Below are 26913 nucleotides of genomic sequence, written 5' to 3' on the forward strand. Positions count from 1 at the left end.
GGGACACAACTACAAGAACTTAGCAAGAATTAAGTTTAGACTTTAATAAAGAGACTGAAGGATTTAGTTAGGTATTATATCTCTGTGGTTGCCCAAGTCTGCTTCAGAGCATAGAATCTAATTGTATGATGCATTAATTGTATGATTTTGTTCATCAGTAACAGCCACCAAGCCTATGAATAATTTCAACCATGTAAAATACACTAATCATGCCAAGTTAGTTCTGTCCACATCTGCCCATTATGTTGACTTTACCACACCTTTAGTCACTTTTCTTTTTCCTAAGAGTATCATAACTAATTATTTGTTGAGTATAATCTTCATGTCCAAGAGAAAACAACTTGTGACTAACAGAACCTAAAGCTACCAATAGGAATCATAGTTAACAAAACTAGGCATTACTTCTGTTGAAGAATGCTGCCAAGTTTAAACAAACATATCCAAATCCATCCATTTAGACAAGTACCTTCAACCGAATCCGTAAAGGCACTTTTGTTTAGCAATTTGTCTAGAAGTTGCCTATAAAACGTACAGGTAGCTATAGAACAGGAGATAACTTCTCTTAATTTGTTAAAAAAAAAATCATATTTTGACCAAAATGACCTAACCCAAGACATTATACTCGCAATATACATTTTTACATAACCTAGAAGGGTTCTTATTAGAAGGGAGGAAATTTCCATCACCATCACTGCAACAGTACAAACTGCCAAATGAAACAATGATTGGTCCAAAGCTTGAATACTGTAAGAATTTCTTTATACAACATGTTTAATTTTACTATTCCCCATTATATCCTGGTCCTAACTAGCTGAATCTGAACAACTCTGGGTTGTGAGTAAGATTCAAGATCTTTCCCATAATGGATTAGAAAAAAAAATAATCATGAAGAGTTTGTTATCTTAACTGCTGTTATCTTTTGTTTTGAAAAGGGCTAAGCCATACACTAGAGGGAGCTAAACTACATATAGTATGAAACAAACAAATGAAATGACAATGTTCACACAAACACTGGAAGTCAGTAGAATTAGCTTAAATATTCTTCAAAATTATTCTAAGTAAACATCAACAGAAAATTACAAAAACCTCCTAAAAATGAGACATGCGTTACAAACAACCACTTGGCTTTTATTGAGGGTACTTATATGAAACCCGCCACTCAAACTGACACCTCCAGAAAAACGATGCTTTGTATCAAATGCAATACTAACATTTTAGAAAGAAAAAAGAAGAAAGCTTTATTTTAATTACTAGAATATATACAAGGACTTAGTTTCAAAAAAGAACTATCTCACAAAATGCCTAAAAAAGTTCACATACACCTTCACAATCAAGTCAATCTCAGAGTTAAATAATTACACATTAGGAGAAAAAGTTAAGAAACTTGAATTTAGGAATTGGAAGAAATTCAGGAGCAATTACACATGACTCAACTGAGTCTTGCATCAGCATTGTTCAGTGAACTCTCGCTCAGAGTTGACTCCCATTTTATTATATAATAGAAATTACATAGCGAGTTCTTATCATTGAGAATAGTAGTACGCGTCACAGAAACAACACTGAACAAACATTCAGTTTTATCCAAAACCGAAGACAAGGCAATACCTTCAGGTCACATTGCCAGGGAATTTAATAGGTGACCTGTCAGAAGTTAAAACATCAAAAGTGTAGTCATACCCTTCATAAAAGAAGGCAGACAGACATCTAAATTAGGAACCTGTACATATTTGTGCAATTTAAGTTTACTCAGTAATTCCTACCGAAGCAAAACTCCAAATTAAGTTCCCTCCAGAAATGCAAGTTTTATTGCTGAGCACATTGTGTTTCAGGAGTTGGCTTAGAAGACACATATAATGTCGTGTATTTTTTCTTTTTTGTTTTCTTCTCAGTCATGATTACATTTTCCTTCTTCTCTTCATTTTCGGCAGTTTCAAGTCTGGATTCAGCTGTTAACCTATAGGTAAAGCAACCATTCTAAATACATATTTAGTTTATATAAAACAGAGTTAAAACAAAGCTTTAGGCAAAATCAACAAGCCAACTAGAAAACAAAAAGTTCAGCCATACATGAAGATAGAGAAGTAGTTTCAGAATGAGACAAAAATAAAGCATTTTTTATACCACCCCCCCCACATTTCATCACTTTGATAGCATATGTATGTGTGTTTTTTAAAGTCTTATCTGCTGCAGTGGTAACGGGTTATGATTACCCTGCCATCTCTTTCACACAAGATGTGAAAGAGATGAAAGCACAACTCCAACCAAGTGAAAACAAGTCCCAGCAACATMATACGAAAGAGAAAGTTGAACACTTCGTATTAACAACAGGAAAAAAAATAGGGACCAAAGAAAGCAACATACTAATTCCCAGTCAGATTCTGTGCTGCTACGACCCTTATCTTGATTCACGAACATCTGAAAACATAGTAAGTTACTTCTCACTTCAAGCTATAAGTTGCATCATTTTTCCAGTGACAGGTGTTAACTCCACTATGTGCCTAAAGAGCAATACAGTGTTAACTACTGCATTGCTTTTAAAGAGGCAACTTAAAGATTTAGACCTCTGAGCTCAACTGGATGTATACATTATTTAAGAATTACTTAAAGAGCTTACAAATGACTCACTAAAACAAGTTGCTAGCTAGTGGCATTTACCCAACCAAATCAGTCACAACCAGATTACTACGATTATTCGCACAGCAAAACATATTATGGCAAATGAAGTTATTAAACATCTCTTTACATAGCAATGCAAATTCTATACTGATTCACTGCCACTTATCTTTTAAAGGAATTCCCTAATAACTGTGCAGGCTTCTAGTGKTCTCAAGAACATCTGTGTATTACAGACTAACCTACAGCCATCTACAGCTGCTTTCAATAGCGCTTTTCCAGACAGGAACAGCTGCTGCATTTGTTAGAGAATCTTCTGTAGTATTACAAACATATGGCAGATGAGTACAATGGGTACTCTGAAAGGAACCACAACTGAAAAGTTTTAGGAAACCTAGCTACAGATTTTTCATTTTCCTTTTTTTTTTTTTTTTTTTTTTTTTTTTTTGAATTTCCCTCCTACGTCTATCTCTACACACAAATATGTCAAATAAAGCCTTCTTAACCATTTTTAAGTATGCTTCATATCTTTTTGTACAAACATTTTCCTGCAAGCACTAAGTCACTATATTGAAGAACTGTGCATTTCCCCCAAGTGAGCAATGTTTGCTCCACCACTCACTATAAGAAGTCATTCATCCCATTAAGATCCCTTCTACTCAAGAATCTTTTCTGTTCCTAAACCCCTCTCATTCTGAGGACTAACCATTCTCTCTTGTCCTCTGGTCAGCTGTCACCCCATTTTAGGTGTGCAGCAACTTCTAAGTACAGAGTCTCCTTCTTCATCCTGCCATTCTTTTACCTTACAGAACTGAATACTCCCCCCACCCCCTCAAAAAAAAAAAAAAAAAAAAAAAAAAAAAAAAAAAAGAAAAAGAAAAAAGTTAGGCTAGTGGCCAGAATTTCCAACAAGACGTCCCTGTGCAGTTAAACAGAAAAAGCAAAACCTCAAAACACAAATCAAAAAGCCAAATGAAATTAACTAACTTGAAACAAGTTCTAAACCAGCATAACTGGGGTTATACAAAATACTGCTATTATAGTAATAAATAATTATGTTAATGCATAATGTGCTACCTCTAGAAAACAAATTCATGTCAGAAACACCACATTGTCATAAAATGAAAGTGCACAGATACTACCCTTCATTATTTCAACAGGAAAGAAAAATTTCATTTAAGCTACTGATACACAGCAAAAATGCGTRCAGAAGTCAACATACACTAATGTAATTTCCTCAGAATAGAACCACGTTAATAAACATCTAAAAGTTGTTAAAGAATAAATATTGACTTGTGAAAATGAAATGAACGAGCCATTTCCTGTTGGTAAGGTCCCGCTCCCTACCCTCCTAAAGAAAAAAGGAAAAAAAAAAGAAAAAAGTTCTTTGTATCTATTATCTGGATCAACAATAGATCAGCATAATTTGCTTCCACTTACAAAAACCTTAGTTTAAGGTAATATATGCTGTAATATATGCTGGGATACTTAGAAATGCCTGAAGATTCGAACAGCCTCTGAGCTTTACAGTAGCCGAGAAAAGATAATGCCTACAATTCAATTAAATGAATGCCAGCAACTCATGCCAAGCTCCAGACTTTTCATGCTTAGCATCTTGCAGTTGGTCTGCAAAATGCTTCAGCACTGGTCGTTCTACAGCCTAGAAGGGGTTGAACCGTTACCATGGTTCCAATTGTTGAACCAGTACCACGCCAAATCCAGTTTTTGGAAAAAATGTATGTTTTAGTATGTAATAGATAACATCTGCATGCTGCTACATATAACACTAAAAAGAACAAATTCCAGCAATTCAGCAAGCTCAGAGAACAGCTAAACATTTTCTTTTGAAATTAAGTCTCAGACTTCAGTTAGCCACAAATTTTCTTTTTTTTTYCCTTCCAACAATCAGCCAGTAGTAACATTTTACATTATCATATTTTTGAGCTCTCCTGTGCAAGTCTGTTACAGTAGGGAACAGCTATAGCCTCAAACCAGCTGAGTACTCTTGCTGTTTCTTTCAGAAAAGAGTTCTGACCCAAGAAACATTGTTTATTGTTTGGAAAACCTCAAAAGATCACTTCCTCCATTTGGTTCACCATGATGCAACAGTGTGGTTAAGTGTCTGACTCAATGACTGCCTAGACTGACGACGCTGGCAAGTGAGTTTTTTTTTTTTTTTTTTTTGGGGGGGGGGGGGGTCAAACTACATTGCTAGTTGGAGGCAATACTACTAAGCACCTTAGAAGTCATGAAAATCTGTACCTCCTTTTCAATATACCACCACGCTCTACCTACTACAGGACACCTCTCACTCCCTTCCTTTGTTAGTACAAATTTCAAACTTGTTTAAGATCCCCAATATCTACTACTGCTGCAGTCACCCTGCAAATAGGGGTTGTTTCGACTGTGTGCCTCAGTTTAACTCTAAAATGGATATACTTCTTAGTAAAATACTTCAGACAGATGACAAGCTATGTTTAAAAGGTAAACTTTTAAAGTTGCTATTATAGTCAAGAGTTTAGGAGGTCTGCTCTTTACTAGCAGGAGGAAGAAAGCTTCCCCAACACAACAAAACCACGCAACTTAAGCGGCTTTCAAGAGTAATTGTTTTTTTCCAAGCTTAAAATGCAAAAAATTAATCCTATTAGCACTATTCCATTCAATTTTTAATATAATCATTTTGTATAGGTTATTCCTATGTTAAAYATACAGACATTTAGAATATCCCACCTTTGATTATATACTTCTATTTGCTATGCTGAAAAATCAAACGAAAAGCAGTCTACTCTAAATACATTCATTATTCAAAGTTACATAACCTATAAAATTACCAGAGAAAACTGTATTCCCTTTCCCAAACACCTATGACACACCTCCAAGATGTAAGGCATGAGATCAACCGATAATTAAGCTTTGTCTGAAAAAGTTAAATCAGGTTCTTTGAAACATATGTCACAGTATAAATCAGGTGAAAATTACTATTGTAATTCCAGTTTACCTATAAAATGCCAAACTGCCATTTGTACCTAAGCAAGCAATATTATTATTATTAAAAAAAAAAAAAAAGAGAGAGAGAGATTATTCAGCTCATGCTGCCCTACAGCACTTACATGGACTGCCTTGCTGACTACTCAGCATGATTTGAATTTTTTACTTAGGAATTTGACTTGCAATCCTTGCAAAATTGCATGAAAACACTTCTGCATTTTTCAATTCTATCATACAGTCTGCACAAAAACATACAAGTTCTTGTGCTTACTTTAGAATTCAACAACCCTTTTCTCCATAAGGAATCTTCAGCTTTGTGAGAATTTAGACCATAGGAAACTTTCTCTTGCTCATGATTTCAGAGTCGTTGCATTTGCAGTTAAAGTCATACATAGGCCAAGTGAATATGGGTGGATACACATATAAACTCGAGCTTCGCTGCAATTTTTAAGGTGCACAAATTAGCTCAAATGACTGCATGAAGGACAGCTATCCCTGAAGAGGTAATCTTAATTTCAAAGTGAATCTACTCTTGACCATTAAAAAAAAAAAAAAAAAAAAGCCATCTCATTAACACCTCCTCTTTCGACACAGTACTGTTTCCCCTCAGAAACTATCACCTCTTTTTGCTGCTCGTTTTCACCTCTTGTCCCCTAACTGTACCTCATTACTGTTGCCAGTACAACTCTGCTTTGTTGCATGGTTCCACAGAGACAAGGCACTAACCCAGGTTAAAAAAAAAAAAAAAAAGAAAAAGAAAAGCCGCAAGTAATTTTGAAACTCTTGTAAGTCTCCAGACAAAGCCAGTTCACACAGTATCCCCTACAGCACCGGCACATCCCATAAAGCATTTGCAGAGGGAAATTGATGGGCCAGAAAAAAAAGCAGAAGCTATTTAAATGAACACTTCCAAAGAAAGAAATGTTTGTAGAATGATGATCTGATTCTACCAAGCTGCAACTTTGTAGTCTTGATAAAGGCAGTGTAACAGAGATTCTTTACACCCATTTAGGAAGATTGATTAGTCTCATCAGATGGGGCTTTACTTCCTGAAAAATGATGCCATGCCAAAAACAAACATTGTTATCTAGATGCTATGCTCAGTCAAATGGCCATAGGCATTCTGTTAAAGAACCATCTGAAAGAAGTCCAGAAAAGATAGATAATGTTTATGCTATTGACTTCGTTATCTGATTTAATAGAGCAGAAACTTTGGGCATACAATTGCTTTTTTTAGATCAAATTGAAGCAAACAGCTTCAAATATAAATGCAAACTAAGCTYGTCAGTAAGAGCTGAACTTGCTATTTCAGTTTCAGAAATTAAGAACAGAATTTCAATGCAGAAGCACCTTTTTATAGATCAGCTGGCCTAACAGAATATATCACTGCCTATAAACTTTTTATTGCCTTTATTATAACAGCAGTCGCAGGTAGAATATATTTAGTCTAAACAGTGTTTTCAGTGATTACAGTTCTACCATAACCTGATAGTGTATTCCAAGCTCCTTTTAAATTAAGCATTTGTAAATATACACATACTCATTGCACATACATCCACATACATCCACATACACTACTTTTTAGTCAGAAGTTATTTAGCTTTCCTTTGTTAAATTATATTAAGCAAGACTCTTCATCAAGCAATGAAATCTTTCACGCATGTTGGTACATGCTGATCACCTCCTAATCTAGGAAGACAAAGCTTTTCAATACCATTTGGTAGAAATGAAATTTCTAATTTATTCACAGTTACTACAGCTCTTCTGTTCACTGCCACCTTTTGTGGACTAGCAATAACAGAACTAGACAAATTATTGCACAACAAACCACTCAAGTGCCAAAAATAACCTCCAGTGACCACATTAGCCTCTTCAGCTGCAGCATCACACCGTAATTGAACGCAAAATAAATCACTTCCACAATTATCAACCAACCATGCAAATGCCGGTTGATTTCTTCTCTCCATAACCTTCCATTTAAGTCCACAATCCTGCTCAACTTGCCCGTACTTTGTGCCTTTGCATTTAGCTATAATTCATACATAGGTTTTACCATATCCTAGAGAAAACAGTCGATAGGGTCTTGCAGTTTTTAAGAACTCAACTTCTCAAATATTCAAATTCCATCATGACTTCCTATCTCATAAGAAATCAGAACAGGTTAGGGTTAAAGTAAGTCCTTATCATTAACTTAAAATCACTAACTGGGGATTTAGTTGTTCATTTATGCAATCAAATATGAACAGAACCTATCTAGATTTGCCTTTTATAGGTTCTTACCACCATTTCAAATGCCCTGAAGAAAAACACGTGGCAAATTAGGACTCCACCCTGAGCTATTATTTCATCTTCTTCTTATTGTATCTGATTCTCTGCCTCCAAATATCAGCTCCATAAAGTAACTTTGTCATTACCTCCTCTGGTAGTTTGCCTCTTCAGTTCATGTAAACAGCTTCAAACAATTCCTTCTTGGCAAACATTGTACCTTCCTTTCCAGAAAAAATACAAACTAAATTATATTTTTCACACCCCAATTGCATGCTATTTGTCTCTTCATGCGCACAGATTATCAGAACTCAACATTATCACTATGCTATCCAGCCTCTCCTATCAACTTTCACCACCCATTTTTGACCTCCCTGCTCTTTCCTCCTGAGTAACGCTCTCTGCATATTTGGATATAGCTATTTAAACTGCTATTTCCACAACATTCTTTCCAGACCACTTCAGAAGATGGTGCTGTTCAGTTGCACTGTTAATTGCATCCAACAAAACCTTAAACAATTGATCCAAAATGGAGCATTAATCCAATTACTTCTGAACGCCCTTAATTTTTAGGCACAGTGTACAGATTTCCATGTGTATAGATATTTTGCCATCTTTGATGTTAGCTGCCATTCCAGATTCAATAAACTCATCTGAAAGGTATTTATTATTGACAAAACCTGAATTATTGTTCAAGTAACAATACTGTAGTTACCAGCCGGGAAAGAGTATGCTACCGTACCACATTAAAGGTTCTTTAAGCTTTCTTTTTTCTATGTTTCAATCCAAGTCATAGCCTGTTCTAAAACAAACATGCCCTCTGGAATGAGACATATCTTGATATGTTGTTTTCTCTACTCAAAGCRTTTAAATTTTAACTCCAGTTACACTGCTGCTTTTAGGAGTGTCAGTAAATGATACTATCACTAGTCACTGATAACATTAATAAGGCTTCTTCAGTTCATCTCATTACCAGTCATGTCTAGAATAAAGTTTTTCTAAAAACATAACAGTTTCTTTAGATGTTAAATTTGTAAATTTACTTATTTTGGCAATCTGCAGAAGCCTCATTGGATGCTACATGAAATCTGTTGAGTATTAAGCTACTGATACTGCAAACACCATGAACAGCCCTCTCTGTAAGCAACAGCCAAAATACTCATTGAAGGAGAAGAATGGAAACTTAATTGTGCAGCAGACAAGAACATAGCTTTCTGGACCAGGATTGTTTAAGGCACTCTGGGTTCCTAAACTCTTCCAGTTTCTCCTCCCCACCCTTATATCAGCACAATGTTACGTCTATTCCAGAAGAATCAAATAAAGATGCAAATTCAGGTTTCACGAAACTGAACAAGTTGAAGAAAAACTTCATCGTACATTTGTCAACATATCTATTCTTATCTCCCTGAAGGATGGTTTAAAATCACTTATGTGCTGAGATACCAGATGTATATAAAATCACAACCTAAACGGTAAAGATGCTCGAAGGAAGGATGGGGAAGGAAGAGAAAATGCACTCGTTTTTAGTAGCGGACATTAGCAGACTAAGCTCAAACCACCTAACAGTAGCCCAATTTTTTTTYCCCCCAAATATCCAATAAAGTTTGGATGATTTAGATTAGGAACATGAACAGGAGACAAAAGCATCAGCAGGGAAAAAAAAGCAGCATTCCTTCTACCAAGGCAGAAAAGTTGGAGCTAATTGCTGTGCTAAGTTACTATCTATCAAAAAATAACTTAGTTCAGGGAAAAAGCTTGATCTTGGTTTAAGAGTCATGATTAAAAACTGCGATGCATGCATTATAAAAGTCAATTCTCCATCAATACAGGTGAATTAATAGCGTAATTAAACATTATTGTWTAAAATGCAAGTTTTGTTAACCCAATTTATATCAGCAACTATTTAGATTTAAAATTATTTTTAGGTTTGAGATAAAATCTGAAAGCTGGCAGGGGCTGGAACTAGGTATGAAACTGAAGCATGATACCTATTCACATTACTTGGATATGCGACCCAGTTGTATGGCAGCTTTGAATGAACCAAGAAAACAGTCCTCTTAAAGTAAGAATAAACTGAGTGAACTACCATGCTACCTGCATACCTCAAACATTGTAAAGCAATGGGAACATTATTATTTTGAAGATGCTATTACAGTGTTAAGAGTCCTTTTCATTAGCCATCATTTTCATCTTTCTAAAAAGTTTTGAGAGGCTGAATGTAGGCAGCTGGAGCTGAGGAATTACACTGCATGCAACACTTAGGAAATAGATAAAGAATTGGATAGCATAGTTCATGCAGCGAAAGAAGAGAGATGCAGGTCTTTGCTGATTGCCTTGAGCATACACAGAAGCTGACACTGACCTGGGCACAGCTGAAGTCAAAGAACTATTTCCATTTCTGTCATGTGAAATACAGGTGTCATGACACTCATCTCTGATTTTAACTCTCTTCTTTTCTTTTTCACCTTCCACTACTTTGTGCATTGCTTGAAGAGCTAAATTTATTGGTGGTGCTTCAAGAGCATGCTTTTTTGGAGAGGCATCACTCTGCTCTGAATTCTTGGAAGTCATCTTGATTTCTTCTTTAGTTGGCAATTGAGTGAGAGCAGTTTCTTTTGYAGAAGTATTTTTGCTGTCCAAGTATTCACAAGTAGAGTCCACTGGAATCTTCTCCCTCCTCTTTTTAGCCTTAGTAACTTTAAGCAACTCTAAGAAGGAATAATGGAATATACTGTTTGTTCACCTACTGTCCACCAACATGTTCATATGAGCTATTAAAACTGATAAAAAACACACTTCACAGTGCCAAAAGCCCTGCAATAATTCTTTATAACCAATACATATCCCTTAAAGAATGCATTCTTCAGTTTTCAGTCTGTTACCACCAACACAAGTTACCANAAAAAAAAAAAGAAAAAAAAAAGAAAAAAGAAAGAAAGAAAGAAAAAAGTTCCTCCCCATCACTTTTACCTTAATTTTTACCAAGACTTTCAAGTACACATTCTGATCAACATGTATATGATCTCAGTTATTTTATTTCCATTTTGGAGGCTGTTGAGGTAAGCTTCCAGCCATTAAGATTTTAAAAGAAGTCTTCAATAAAACCTTTGGTTTTGGACAAGTACCAAAACCAATGCACTCATTTCCCTATTCATCTTCCTCCACAGATTACAACTCCCTTGTGTGTATAGATACACATGTACTAGTTGTTTTTCAGGTGGGCCACTGTTGCCAAAACTTCACCTACATTAAGGAAAAACCGATTGGTTCAGCTTAATTTGTTTCGTATTTATGACAAACCTCACATCAGCAGCTTATATTCAGAAAGTCAATACTTCGCATTGACACAGATACCACTACTATTACAGAAAGGATCTTCTGAGGATTTCTTCCTACGTGTGTTCTACTATGCATAACTAGCTATGTTTTAAAGCCTCAGAACACTAATTTTTTACTCTTCAGTCTAAAATAACTGTTAGCATACATACTGAAGTAAGATCCTTGACCAATGTAAGGTTTTATTACTTATTTCAGTTCATCAGTTTTTACATCAGGTTATTATACAGAAGGCAACCATTTTAATATTAGTTTATATCTGCAAAGTGTCTCCATAAGGTGAATGACATCACTATGAGATGCTGAGAAGATCAAATACATTCTTTCTTCCATAAAGAGAAGAAATGTTTACCTTCAGGTTCATACTTCATTTTTAGTTCATCCAGCATAACTCGCAAGTTCATATTCTCACTCTGACAAGCTTGCAAATGCCTCTCATTTGTGAAGAGTTTCCTTTCAACTTCTAGGACCCTTTGGCTCTCATACAAAGCTTTCATTCTCTGCAAGGATAGTTCATTTCTCAAGGTTTCAGTTTCTTTACTGGGGAGGAGCAGAGGAGCAAATTATGTATTTACTAAACAGACAGKTTTTTTTAGGCAGCAAGTACTAAGTCAACTAAACATTCAACTGCTTGACATGAAAGTCATGTATTTATATATTAGCAGAGTAACATTATCTGGAAGCAGTCTTCTAGTATTGTGAAAGTTGCCACTTAAAGTCAACAGCAAGCAATAAATTAAGCTAAAAGCAAAGCTCTACACAGAAATGCRCACACACATATTTCACTAGTCTGAGAACTTCCCCTAGTTTACAAATAGTCTATTAAGTTTAGCCTGTGCATAAATTATATAAACTTCTATTCATGACAGAACAAGCTTTAAGCAAAGGTAGTACCTAAGTAACTATCACAAATGATAACAACAATGAAACAGGAATCCCCTACAGTAGATCAGTATCTCTTCCTAAGAGGAGATAGTCTCATCTGAGGGTTTAAAAACAATCCCAAGGCCACCAACTGCTACAAAATTTCTAATAAATAGATATGGAATTCACTACCAAGAAAAAAAGCTCACTTGTATTACCCAGTGAAAAGTTTCAGGTGTTATTATTTAGATTTTAGGCTATTTTCAGAAAAGAGAAATTTTTACAGCCTGTAAGTTTTAAGAAAATTCATGAAGATACTTTATATGTTAAAGCAAAACAAAGATACCATCTTTTCTAAATAACTATCAACTATCTTATTCATATCTAACACTGCATTAACAGCTTATTTCTAAAAAGAACGAACAAATTAATTTTGTAATTATCTGTTGCAACAATAGAATATAATGACAATTAGAATACATCAAAGCTCCTGTTACGGAGGATAGTTCAGCAGCACTAGACAATGTGCACATTCATATATACAGCCAATGGACTACATATAGATAAATAGGAGAGTGAGAATTAAAAAAAAAAAAAAAAAAAGCTAGAAACTACTCAGACTACAACCAAAATGTATGCCTCAGACCCCTAAGCACTTACTTTGAGTTGTCAAGTTTCATTTGAAGCAAGTCTGCATAGTAACCATCTTCAGATTCCCCTCCTCTTGAACTAGTACTAGCTCTGGATTCTTCTGTATTCTCATATAAGATCTGGCAGAAGAAAGAGTATCAAGTTGTCAACAATTAGTGAAATTTCTGAAAGACAGTAGCTTAGTCCTTAAGTGAAATTTTCATCCATTTCTACAGAGAAGCCTTCTTTGCAAAAGCATTAAATACACAGGAAATACTAGTTGGTTACTGTCAAGAGCACTGAAATTGACAGTTCTCTCTTATTCACTATGGCAAAAAAAAAAAGTTATCAACTCCAGAAGGTTTTTAAGTAGAAATATAAAAGAATACCTTTTTCTACTTCCAAACACAGAAAACTTAACATAATTACGGGGTATTTCCTTCAGCCTTCATTTCTGGACTTCAGGAGCTGAAATCTCAAAAGGTAAGTAATCTCAACAAGATATATTCAAAGACATGAAGATGATGACTACTACAGCTGCAAACTTGACAGGAAGCATCACTACCAGTTTAAAAATTTCTCTGAAGCGTTATTCTCTTCCCTTCCCATTAGCTCACAAGACAGACTCCTGTACCAGAGACAAATGCTAACCTACAGAAAACTACGGGAGATTAATACTTGGATCCTAGAAAATTCTGTAGCAGCACACATTATCTGGTGAAATTTGATTTACTGAATGATAGATAACTGCAGATTTGAAGAGTTTTCTTCCAAAACCCAGAGCAATTTCACACGACAGTTTTGATAAGATAAAATTAAGATAATTTTGATCTGGACTAGGGCTCAGACACTTGTCTGTACAACAGCAAGTATGTCTGAATCAAGCATTGTCCTCCTCAGTACTTAGGCAAGTCATATGGGGGTGGGGGGGAGGAAGGAGGGCGCARTAAGAGTAGTATACTTAGGTTTCAGTTACACAAGCTGATTTTTAGAGGTTTTCTACTTTAAGTGCTCAACAACAAGCTGAAGTGTTTCTTTAGTTTAGACCAGTTATACTCACATGCTATTGTGGCAAACAAAAGAAAATAAAAAGCAGTTAGAGAAAATGCTAGTTGATGCTGYGTGAAAAATGCACAGGGGCCAAAACCTAGGTAACAAGAAAAAAAAGACTACAGACCTTCTGGTCTGCAGCATCAATTCAGTTGAAAGAGAGTAGATCTTTCAAGTGGTTATGTCTTAATTAGTCAAAGAGAAAGGCCTGCACATTTTCTGACRCATAGATTTTTCTCCCTTTCTTTGCCTACCTCAAATTGCTGACCAGTTTCCCTACAGGCTGAGTTAGCAAAGGTACACATACACACAACTGAAAAAAAAAAGTTGGCAATAGAGTTAAAGTTTGTTGCTGGGCATAGATTTAGATAGATAATCTTACTACTTTTTTCTTTGCATATAGTGTAACTACTGCTCCATCTAGGTTCAAATGTTCATGTGAACACAGCCACTCATTATGACCTGTGCATAAAAATTACTGTTTGTCACTGTTTGAAGTTTCCAATAGTCCTAGAATAAATTTAGAAATATTCCATAAAGCATAGAAAAACACACTTAAGAGTGCTACTGCTAAAAAACTGCCTGAAAAAGTAAATAGAACTAACTGCTTTAAGTTGGACTTCATAAGTCATAAGGTAAAAGCAAACACGATACAACTTCTGCTTCTGTCAAGAACACAACCAATGACAGTGAGTAGCCTTTTATTGCTGATATCGTCATCTAGAAGCGTGATCAATTTGATAARCTTGATCCACAGTAAAAATGCCATAGATGTATTCAACTTATGAAATACATCAGTTCTGTATGTGACATTGCAGTCAGATTAGTATATTTTCAGAACCAACACTACTCAGATTTACAGCTGTCCCATAGATTCCAGAGCCTTATGTCATTCACTGAATACACTTGATGTACTTGAGGTACTTCTGATAGCTATTTGAAACCATCATTCCATGTCCTGCCACTGTTCATAGCCTTAAGACAAAATAAATGCCAGTCAAGCTTACAGATGACAAAACTGGTGAAGCACCAAGCAATCAAGCTGTCTTGACTGCTTATTAAAAAGGGGTCAAGCCTAGCTTTATGCCACTTTGGTTAGAAGCACAATAGAGTACACTACCCTGTAGAGCATAATCCTAATACATAAGCTAATAAACCCGAGTTCACAATCTAAAGCTGTGATAAGAAGGCCCAAAACCAGTCAGTGAGTATGTCAGACTAAGCAAGCCTTACATCCACACACATATGACCATCAAAAAGATTACAAATAGAGCACTTTGATGCACTACTGTATTTCTCGCCTTCTAAATTATTGACAAGATGCCAAGTTGCAAAAGAGGGCTGAAGAGGGCTCGGAAAAGTGTCTTACAAAAATGATAAAGCAATTCCATCTGGCAAAAAGATAGTACTTCAGCTACAGAGTCAAAATGTCTTCACAGAAAGGAAATAAATGATTTCTAGTCTCAGCTATATTAGAAGCCTTGGCTACTTATAAAGACTAAATATACACAGCAAAGAAACTACTACAAAAAATGGCTAAATACATTTTTCATGTCTTCCAAACTAAGGTCAGATGTCTTGGCTCAAATAGTTGAACACTAGATATAAGTATTAAAAATACAAAGGTGTGACATAGGAACACAGATAACTTATTCCAAACCAGGAAAAGGAATTTTTTTTTTTTTTTTTTGCTTCTCTGAGCTTCAGAAATGTGTTGTTCAGATATAAAGTACAACAGATAGTCAAATAAAGCCATGAGTATCTTTTAAGCACTTCATGCCTGAACCTGGCATTTAGATATTTCATAAGGCACCTTCTCATCATATAGCTATTCATTATAGGACTTCTCCACTTCATTACAGACCACATACCTTAAATTTTTCAAGTTGCCTTACTTTCATAAGAAGATCTTCAATCTCACCATTCTTTTGTTCTAACATTGACTGTAAGCGTTCCAGTTGCTCAAACTCTGCCTGAGAACCTTTCATTTGCAGCAATGTAGCCATCTGCAACTGGATAAAAGAAAAACAAGATTCTCAAAACAAACATTAAGTGTTGGAACCACTTACCCAGAAGTGTTTGGGAACTACAAACCTCAAACTTCACCTACTAGTCATTACTTTTCTGATCCCAAATGCAAAAGAGCACAGGATGCTTAATTCAATACTCAAAATTAAACCCAGTCCTCTCAATTATCATAACAGATGATACTAATAATCTTTAAGACAGCCAAAAAACTAACTTAAGGAATACACCTGAAAGTGCCACATCTTTCTCTTTAGTGACTAAGTAACCTTTAATATTCTGTCAAAGATGCACACAAAACACTTGACGTTCAAACCTTGAGCACCAAGATAACTGGAATCAAACTACAATCCAGGCTTGTTTATCCGGGCTAGTATGCCTGATACTATCAAGAACTTCTTATCATATAAGAAAAATCCTCTAGTTTACCAACCATTTTTGAGGCCCTGATTCTGAGGTACAGATAGCATTTTAAATTTGCATGCTGTAGTATTCAAAGAATTTCAGCTAGTTCTATGCCTTCAACAGAAGGCATCATTTCAAAGAAACATCCTCTGTCATTACAAAAGAAAAAAATTACCAAAGAATTTTAGGTAGATCTTCCTGGTATTGTTAACCTAACAATATTATAACATACGAGTTTTAATACATTCGGTTACAACTGACACATTAGATATTCAAGCAGTTGGAGAAACAACATAAAATACACTCATGGCAACATTTAACAGGCTGTTAGTGATACTGTACCATTTTTACCAATCTAATCAGTATTGATAAGGTAACACTGTAGGACAGTCACAGGGAAAAGATTAACTAAAACACTGTAGATTACAGATTATCAGAGAAAGCTAAAAAAGCACTTATTTCTAGAGAGTAAGAGATTTCTATAGACTCTCTTAYGTCAAATAAAAATATTCATGTTTTTGATGCATCATTTCCTTTACTAACCTCTACATAATGTAGGGGGCAGGTGAATGTTTAATTCACTACCAGCTGACTAACACTATCCTTTCATATTCCAAGCATGAAGACATCTAACCTTTTCCCGCAGCTTTCACTTAATAGAAGAGCCCACTTTCAAAAAAAAAAAAAAAAAAAAAACAGAACACACACACAAAGAAACTCAAAGGGATAAAATGGCCTGCATGAAGTACTCTGGAAACCACAAAACTTCTGCAGAAGTACCATTTACTTTCTGTTCAGAAGTTATTAGTAAATGCCACATTCAGACATTTGGGCAACCAAATGCTTTTACAACACCATTTGACTCAGTCGCTGAATGAGCGGAGACCAGTTAACTACATGTTGAGTTTTAACGCATAGGATCACAATAAAAAGCACAGCAAAGAGAATCCTAACAAAGATTTAGGACAGGAACTTCGGTAATACAGGTCTGTATCTCTAGTGGTACTCATTATTGTCAGAGTTAAGCACTTGTCAGACAAACTGTGTGACCAAATATTAGCTTAAAACAAGAGGATCCACCCTGGTTTTGGGCAATCACAAGACCAACATGAAACAGAAGTTTTGCAGCATAACCTTCACAATAGCTTGTAAAAGAGCTTCACTAGCTAGGTTTCTCGATCATTGATGTTAGATTTTACTAGTTAACAATTTTCATTAACCAATGAGCTGCTATCCTGAAGGAYTGCCTCAACCGGATAGTTTAAGACACTGACTTTTATTCTTACACTAAGTACTTTGAAAAGCAGGACAGATATGGCCAAACAGGACAGACAAGGAAGCAATCCAGTGGTGGGTGAGGCAAACCAAACAGCATGATGAGGGGAGAGAGGGAACCTTTCCCTTTTCCTGAAGGCAACATTCACTACTGATAATCTCAGTTAATACACAGGTAAGTTATTTATAAAGTACCAAGATTAGAGAGGGAAAGAAAAAAGCAATTGTCAAGACAAATGAAATGCTGCAGTTTGACTGACAGGAGCCCTTTTTGAGCTAACAACCACTACTAACAATGTCAGCTTAGTACTTTCAGTATAATTCAGAGTTCTAGCACAAGAGAGGTAGTGCTACATGCAATAGAAAAACGCTATTAAATTCAAACAGCACAATGCTATCTCACTTGCTTTTTCTCCTTTTTCCCCCCTGCCAACCCATACAGACTGCTGCATCATATTTCATGCAGCAGAGCATCAAGGCAAAAAGAATCAAACTCTGTAGCCTGTGTTCTAAAGTATTCCTTATCAGACCCCAAGAAAACCCTGATGTATTACAATAATAGTCATACCTTCATTCTTTGCAATTGTTCTCTAGTGAATGCGTGCTGTTTTTGTAGTGACTGATATTTTATTTTCACACTGATCAGCTGTCGTTCCATTTCTGCCCTACGGTCCTCCACCTACAGAACATTGTTAACAATTACTACTATGAAAATTATAGCACTTGTCACTTGGATGCCGAATTTTACCACAAGACTGTTATCCAATGATCAACGCTGGCTTTGAAAARTAACACTTCTCTACTGAGTATTTGAAAATATCTGCCATTGTCATTATTTCTGAGATCGAAGTCAGTAGACATTGCTATTGCAGCTTAAGTCAAATCAATAAAGTGCAATGGAGGTTTTTCTTGTTGTTCTTTTGCTCACAGAAAAAAAAAAAGAAAGTAACATTAACTGCTTCACTAGTACTGTAGCACAGTTTTGTCCATGGGCTTCAGTACAAATTATTTGGAAAAAGTATGAACTACAAATCAATTCAACAGATTCCCTGGGTGCAGTCAGAAGACAACTTTCTATCCACTCAATACCAGCTTAACTGTTAATCCAGTACTAATTCAAAAGACCTCCCTAATGCTCAAACATCCAGCCATTTTCAGTAAATTCTTTAAATTGGCAGTTATTATCATTTTTAACTATTTAATATGTTAACTTAGGCATTAAAGAAGGGTCACCAGCTGAACAATTTTTTTAGTGCTAATAGCTGCAGCGAGAACTGCCACGAACCTTCACAGCCCCTTTGTCTTCCACTCTGAAATCCAAGTAAATAAGTGATTCCATTAAGGTTGCCACCTCCCCAACTTTAGAGCAGGTTTAATCCCAACCCCCACTCCCCAAAATTGGTCAGTTCCCAGACACTGTTCAACACCAAAGTAACACTTGAGGAATGGAGACTCAAGCCTGACAGATCAGACATAGATGCTCTAATATTTTCAATGCAACATAATAAGTAAGATTTATGATCAACTATTTCTTCTTCTCTCCTCTGCACAATCTCAGGTATATGTGGTATAATTGTACCTCAGCAAAGAGAGAGTTGCCTTTACTTGTAGGGTCCAAAGACTGCTGTAGGGCATGATCCAGCTGAACCTGAAGCTCTTGATTAGCCTCACGAGCTTTCTGGATTTAACCAAAAATATTAGTCAATTTTTAGATGCAGTGTATCTGATTCATAAGTCAGATAAATTTTACCTCTTTTTCATTTCTAATATTTTCATCACAGATTTTATCTTGTACCGCAGTATTTAATTGTGCCTATAGTTCTAGTCAGAGACAAATTTCTCACTACACGGTTTAGTATTTTGCTTGCTATTCAGGACAAAAGCAAAATTATGTCCTTCAAAGGAAAACTTGGGTATTTATCAATTCACCTAGTAGTATTGAGATAAATAGCCTTGCTGTGGTAGTGGATCTCAGATTCTTAACTCCTGAGAACAAACTTTGAGAAGGCATTCAGTAGGAACTTAAAATGAGTTATATCACAGTGACCTGCGAGAAGCTCCTGTTAAGAAGCTGAATACTACTATGAAAGACATCCACGTGCAGCCTTCCAAAAGATAACGACAACATAGAGAGTATTTTGCAACAGGCAACACCAATCTAACAAGATGCTGTTAAGCCAAAACAGCCGCCAGCCCACTTCTGTCTTTTCTCCCTCCCTTCCCCAAACTCCTTTTCTCATTTCATTGAGAAGCTAGCACTAACCACTCATAGAATTCAGGCATTATCCAATACTATAATATAAGATTAGCAGAATACCTCTAATGCATTACAGTAAGAAACAACTTCTTTTTCCCTCTCTTCTTTTTCTCCCTGTAGACGCTCCAGCTGATTACGCAAGTTGCTATTTACAAGTTCCAATTGTTCTTTACTGTACTGCAATTCATTCAGCTTCTCTTCAACATTGGCCTAATCACAAAAAAATCAAGTACAAAATAATAAGCTTACAAAACACAATTTTAAGTAAAGCAGGTCCAAATGAGCCAAACAGGTCTGTTCATAGTAATTTTTTAATTCAGAATAGTATTTTGAAAAAGAAGCTGCACTCAGGTCTGGTTGTTTCAGTTATCATTGTTCATTCTGTGGCTATTTCCTTACTGTTAAGCCAAGATTAAGTAGCAATACATACACAGCACCTAAAAATGAAATATGCAAATTGACTTGATCTTCAAGTAGCCTACATTCCTAATAACCAAGTACTAGTCACACACCTTTACACTTTCTAGTTCAGTGAGTTCCATCTGAAGATTGAGCATTTCTGAAGACATGGTCTCATGTACACGTTCAGACATCATATGCAACTCCTCTGATTTGGCAGCAATTATTTCCTTCTGATGATCCACTTTATGTCTCAGTTGTTTCTCTGTCAGTCGAGTTTCATCTAGTTCTGCTTTCAGGTTCTCCAACTTAAAGACAATTGACAACCCAGTGATACCATTTATAATAAAGTTCTTAAAAAGCACAATACTTCCGTGATCAGAATGTGAACCAAAAGTATCTTTAAAAACACAACAGTAATCTTTTAATAATAATCTTTGAAAATTGACGTAATTCGCAACATAACTATGTAGATATTTGGTAAAAGAAAAGAACAAACAAGCTCTTATCCACAGGCCCATAATTTAGATAAAAAAAGATGTTGTCAGAGGCGTAAATTATGCATGTTGCTAACAACAAATGTATAACAAATACACTCACTTTGTTAATTATCAACAATACTTGCATTAAACATTTTCCCCCTAGCTCCAGCTTTAATAAAAGGTAATATTAAAATTTCATTTTTCTTCCATAACAAGTAGTTTAAAAAARATTATGAGCTTAGTTCTGAATCAAACTACTCAATTTATATGGCAAAAGTAAGGGCTACACAACATAACTATTGGTTGTATTTGTTTCAGTAATAAGTGTGTAATCATGAATTCAATACCTATTATTTAAAATACTATTAGCAACATTTTAGCAATATGTTAAGTTCCAAACCTTGTTTTTAAGGTCACTGATTTCTTGTCCATGAAGCCTGGCAAGCTGCTCTTTCTGTTTATCCAGTTGCATGTTTTGCTGTTGCTTGAGAGCATCACATTCAAAACTCAAGCTTTCCAACATTCTATTCTTGAGTTCAATTTCTCTCTGAAGAGAGTATTTCTCTTGCTCAAATTTCTGAAAAAGTAACATAAAGTCTAAATGTAGCATTCACAAATGCTTGAAGAACAATTTACTAGATACAGTCTCAGAACTGAGACACTAGCTGCTTAAGGCCTTCAGCTTTACTGCTGAAGTGCTTCAGTTCCAGTTAGGGAATTGGGATTTTATACATCTGTTTCAACATAAAATAGTCTGCTTTAAATTTTTAGGGCTTATTTAATTATACAACAGTCTTTCATACAAACTGTGCATTTCTTCCCACTCAAAGTGCATCTTTTATGCAATTGTAACAAAAAACTTCAGTGAGAGCTTGTGTGTAATATTTCTACCACTAGTAGAACAGAAATGTCACAAAAATTRTTACAGTGTATCAAATCTTTTCCTACTATTGAACAGATTGACTCTGGTAAAGACATTTATAATGTCTACCATTTTGTGATAAATCCCATTAAATTCTCAAATTGAAAATTACTTTCTAAAAATAGCTTATATCTAACTCAGATATCTTTGTTAACAATGAAGGGCAGCTTCATTTTACTCCTTCATTCAGCTGTGCTTCCATTCCACTTGTGCTTTACAGCTAACTCTTTCACACTAAGCCCACTAATGGCAAACTGACACAAGCAAGTTATTAGCGTTCATTCAAAACAGCAGAGTGATACAACTCTTCTCCAGGTGGTGACAGAAACCAAACAAATATTAGCTCTATGACCAGGGAAGGGATGGCAATCCACAGCCAGAAGCAGACCAGATTAAAACAAGTGGTAGATCTGAAGCATGGGCAGACTAAAAATCAATATTGAATGTTTGTAAAAAGTAGAAGAGATCCAAGACTGAAAGTGTCTTGCAAAATTACTAAAAAAAAATTAAAGACTAATTTACACTGCTCTTTTCTAACCTGTAAAGAAATGTACTAATTAATCTAGAATTCCTTGGTATTCAGAAAACGTGAAACCAAATCTACTATGGAAGAAAACAATTTTAAAACTTTAGTTGTAATGTTATTGTTCCAGCTTTAAGTAAAACAAAGTATATAGGCAGAAGATATCTCAACTGGTACACATGCATAAAAAAGAAAAAAAGTCTACGCTCTAAAGCAAATTTACTTCAGCAATTAATATCCGTTTCACATTAGACGCAATTAGTTCTACACGAAAGTGAACACAACACCCATATACCAGTCTTACTTGGTATAAAGTTGGCTATAAAATCCTGTCTCATCTAGCTATAGCTGTGCCCAGTATCTCAGAGCAGAGATTAAGAAGTCCTCCCTACAAATACCTGAATGAAAAAAATTTATCTAGAGTCTAAAAGGCACTAAAACATTTGTGCTTTTCTGAAAATAGTTAAATTAAAATCAAAATTCTTGACTTTTTTCTTATTCCAAGAGTATGAAACAGCACCTCAGTTTTGTCAGTCAGTTCAYGACGTGTTTGATCCAACTGATTTTGGACTTCACTTTGAGATTCCAGTAAATGCAAGCCATACTGTGCTGCCTTCCTTCGTTCATTCTCTGCTTCCTTGAGTTGCTGTCGAAGACTTAAAATGGTCTCTGTCTCCATTTCTCTTGCTTTTATTACTTCCAGACTACAAACACAAAGCAATTAACAAAACCATAAATACACTGTAATGAGTTACTATAGTTGATCTGAAAGAAAATTTGGGTTCTCTCTCTTAATCAGGACATAAGTATATTTCTGTATCACTGAGAGATGAAAAATAAATAGCTCATTAACAAATGGTCTTGTGAACTGTGAGCCATGAGCTCTCTCTGTAAATCTGGTTAATATCTTATTCCTCACTATATCTTAAGTGATAGCATGCAGTGAAATAGCTCAGCAAGATATTCCTAGAAGAAATATAACCTCAGATGGTTGCTCAAGGAATAGCTGCTGAGTACAAAGGCAGCTACATCCTACAACACCAAAGTCAAACAGCTTACAGAAAACCATAACATGTCACAAGCTCATAACAAATTTAAAACACGTTTTGAACATTTTATGCCATTACTCCCACCCCAGCTACAAACAACAAGGTAATCTCTATTCCAATACATTGGTATCACCAATGGTGTGACGGTTTAAAAGTTTCTACCTCACCTCCCTTTATTAAGGGCAACCTGGTGGGAAAAAAATTAAACAATCAAACAAAAAACACAGAGGCTGGACTAGGTAGAAGAATTGTCTTAAACCGAGTTCAAATGCCACTGATGGGACAAAATACGGTCCCAGGCTGAGAAGTTAAGCCAACAGCAAAACGAAACCTTCACTACTTTCCATTGAACAATACTACCAATGAGTTTTAGAGGTAACTGAAGGAACCCCTAGCTAAAGCTATTTAGAATAATTGGATCATAAGGTATCTTATATGAAGCAAAAATAAATGCGATGTGCATATGAAATATTCTATAGAAAAAGACTATCTAAATAGTCTTTATCTAAATAATCCACAAATTTTGTGTTAAAAAAGATAGTTTTAACATGGGCCATCTCATCCTYCTCTGCTTTTCTAGGGTAAGCATAATGCTTAATTGTGTCTTTCACCCCTGCTATCAACTTTTACCCAGGTAACATGCTTGCCATGTGGCAAAGAGATGGTATAGCAGTACATGTATGTTTCAGGAGATTAATCCACATCTATCTTCATATCATAAGACATAAATAAAGGTTGCTTTTGCRGGAAGAGGTCAAAATAACTCCCTCCTCCCCCTCCCCACCCTCCAAAAAACAAACAAAAAAATCCCCCACTAACTAAAAGGGGTCGAACTTCATGGTTTCATATGACAGCCAGCTCCCAAACCTAGTACCTAGTAAGCCTGCAAAKTGAAGAAAAATCCTATGAAGATAGAAATCGCCAAGTGATTCACACTCTGCACTACATAAACCAAGAATTTTCTCCTAGCAGTTACACAGTGACAACAGTATACGGCTGGGAAAAAAAAAACAACAAAAAAAAAACTTTGCTATTGATTTTTTCAAAGCCAAGGTTCATAATTTCTGTTTCACTTGCTCCTCAAATTTAAAGTCATTCTTTACTGATGATCTTACTCAGTGTTTTCTGTTCTTATATATGCAATTTAATTGCTACCATTTCTTATTGGTATGTATTATCCTTGTGAATGTTATAAAGATGCTTGTCTTAATCTGCACAAAATTTCAGCTTGTTAAAAAAAAAAAGATATTAAGGAGTTATCACCACACTGAAAACGTAATGCCTTCACATTTTGTTTGCTAACTTCTACACATCACAGGTACTTAGAGTTTCACAACCTTCTGTTTAAACAGAAATTTATCATTTTGTCATACAAAAATCCATAATGCCAAAACTGTGCTACTTTCTTGCACAGTGAAAAGACAGAAATTATCAAATTCTATTTTTCCTATTTTTAAGTAGTTTTCTTGTTGTCATTGAAYACACATCATGCACTTGATCTGGCCAGGCTCTGAAACTTCAATTTTTCATATCCATTCACTGCTACGTTTGAAACACTAGCTTTGCACACTCTTACTCTTAATAAAACCCAAGTTATTGAARGACAGGTATTTGGCATACCTATAATATCTAGAAGTGTCAACAATATTACTAGCAGAAGGACACCTACACTAAACCTGTATAGAATTTAGTAATGAAACACTTGATAATAAGATTTGTAATGTTACAAACATAAGTAGGCAAGAGCTTGTGGTATGAATTTGGTATGAATCAGACAAAAGAAACTGATTAATCCTTATTCATTTCAAAAGCAGAATTAAAAAACGGTACATTTATTTTCTGATCAAACAACAATAACACACTAAGACTTCAGATACAGTAATTTGATTGCTCCTAGCTTACAAAATTAACTTTGAATGATATTTTTAAACTCACCTTCAGAAGTCCATTTAGGTCTTTCTTGAGTTTATTCTCTTAGTCCATCTTTTTTTTAAAAGAGCAACAGTTGTCTAGTTTCATGAGTATAAACTGCAGTTACAGCAAAGCTCTTCATAACAGTCCTTTTCTGAAACAGCTTGATGCCTGTGGCTGCCCATGAAAAATGCAGATCAGTAGTTAAAACCTCATAGAAATGCAAATCTTATTCAAATCTCACTTGAGGCAGCTGTCAGATAGTTGAGAAATAGCCAGATTAGGCAATGTTGCCAAGGAACAGATGCTCTGCAGTTGACCTGTAGAATAGAGAAACGGGCTAYGCCCAGGGTCATCTCCTTATAGCATGTATTTCATTTTTAAAGTTTTTTGGGGAATTTTATCTTTCTCTCCTGTTCCTTCAGTCTCTTTTACACTCCCTTCTAATTTTGCATACAAAATCTCTGTATCCTAACAAACCATATACTGAATATTACCTAAAAGATTTTAGGTTTCAGTTTTTATTTTACACCAAAAATATGGAGGAAAAAGAAATAGGTATCCTACTATAAAAGAATACATACACACTATGCCAAATATCAGGAAAACAAATGCATATGGCTTTTCTGACACTGTAGGAGCACAGAGAACCTCAACTTTATCATCTGTTCTGGAGAAGATTAATCAGAGAGCGCCGAGAAGGTGAACAAAGGTTCACAAGCCCATAATGTTATAAAGGGAAGTCACTGCTTGTAGTTTCCTACTACACACACAAAATTATTCAAGAATTGTTTTAAAATAAATGAACTAGCTAACAAATCCAAGATTCAAAACAGAATTCATCAGTTTTCATACTCTGCTGCTTACACAGAGTTCTAGGTTTTCAGTCTCTGGGGAACAGTTACATTTCAGTACTTTACAGCAAAGATCAAGACTACTTTTAAACATTGTATTGCATGCTCCCTCTAGTCCATTTACATTTGCCAGCATAAGGAACTGTTTCCAACCCTGAGGAAGCAGGTGGGCGCAACAAAAACCCGTCTCCTTGTATCTGTTAAGAATTGCTAGTTACTCACTTGCAGTTAGATATTCTGAAGCCTTTTATGACAGATTCTGCATTGAAGGCTCTGGACCTTTTTTACTCAATCATTTAAGTACTACTCGACAAAAATATCAGGGAAAGAGATGAAGAGCGCTCTCCCGGCATGCAAGCCTCCTGCTCCTCTCCAAGACTAAACTGTTTCCCCCCCCTTTATTCTAAGGGCAACTAATCACTTCACCAACCTCTTCAGAGGTACTTGCAGAAGTTTTCTGACCGCTCCCATGAACAGTAACGCAATTTCTCTCCCTCGGAGCAGGCACTCCCCTTCCCACTCATTTCAGTTACTCAAACAAGACCACTTCACCTGCTAAACAGRCACACTCAACCACGACGACAACCTGAGGACTACTCAGCTGCCACAGAACGTATGATCGGGCAGATAACTAAAGAAAAATCCGACTCCAATGCGAGCTTTCAGCCGCGACAGACCTCTGGTCCTGCCAGCGCTCCGCCCGGCAAACGGACAAGCGGCGAGACCGGCAGGGCGGCCGCGGCGAGGGGAGCGGAAGGAGCGGGCTGACACCACGGGGCCCCCATCCACCGCGGCGCGGCGCGGCGCGGCGCGGCCCCCCAGACACGGGCCTGAGAGCACGGACGGGCGAGGGGCTCCGCACCCAAGAGCCCCGCGGAGCGCCGCCGCTCCACAGCCAGGAAAGCGGCCACAGGAGCCCCCGCCTGCGAGCAAGGAGCCAGCAAGAACCCCCGCGGGCAGACGCGCCCGCGCTGGCAGCCGCCGCGCGACACTACCTCAGCCCAACGGCCGCACCACCGCCAGCGCCCCCGCTGCCGCCGTTCAAAACGGCCTCCGCGGCGCCGC

The 26913-nt window shown here is 36.2% G+C and overlaps 1 protein-coding gene across 5 annotated transcripts; it reads right to left on the reverse strand.

Moving 5' to 3' along the window:
- Window positions 1-1027: 1027 nt before the first annotated feature.
- SPDL1 (spindle apparatus coiled-coil protein 1) lies at window positions 1028-26913 on the reverse strand. Of its 5 annotated transcripts, XM_085299579.1 has the most exons (13): window positions 26844-26913; window positions 25019-25171; window positions 22555-22738; window positions 20990-21166; window positions 20221-20415; window positions 19769-19918; window positions 19031-19129; window positions 18020-18130; window positions 15618-15758; window positions 12727-12836; window positions 11555-11742; window positions 10229-10574; window positions 1028-1954 (listed from the first exon to the last, which is right to left on the reverse strand). In XM_085299579.1, exons 3-13 carry the CDS (start codon window positions 22711-22713, stop codon window positions 1804-1806), a joined length of 1827 nt encoding a protein of 608 aa, XP_085155705.1. In that variant the 5' UTR covers window positions 22714-22738; window positions 25019-25171; window positions 26844-26913; the 3' UTR covers window positions 1028-1803. The 5 variants fall into 5 exon arrangements, with proteins under 5 accessions (XP_085155705.1, XP_085155700.1, XP_085155702.1 ...); XM_085299574.1 differs by lacking the exon at window positions 1028-1954 and having other exon boundaries at window positions 9997-10574; XM_085299576.1 differs by lacking the exons at window positions 1028-1954; window positions 26844-26913 and adding an exon at window positions 26526-26837 and having other exon boundaries at window positions 9997-10574.

The sequence above is a fragment of the Rhea americana genome, unplaced genomic scaffold (genome assembly GCF_003343005.1).
Source record: "Rhea americana isolate MKP2758 unplaced genomic scaffold, rheAme1 scaffold_150, whole genome shotgun sequence".
Lineage (NCBI taxonomy): Eukaryota > Metazoa > Chordata > Aves > Rheiformes > Rheidae > Rhea > Rhea americana.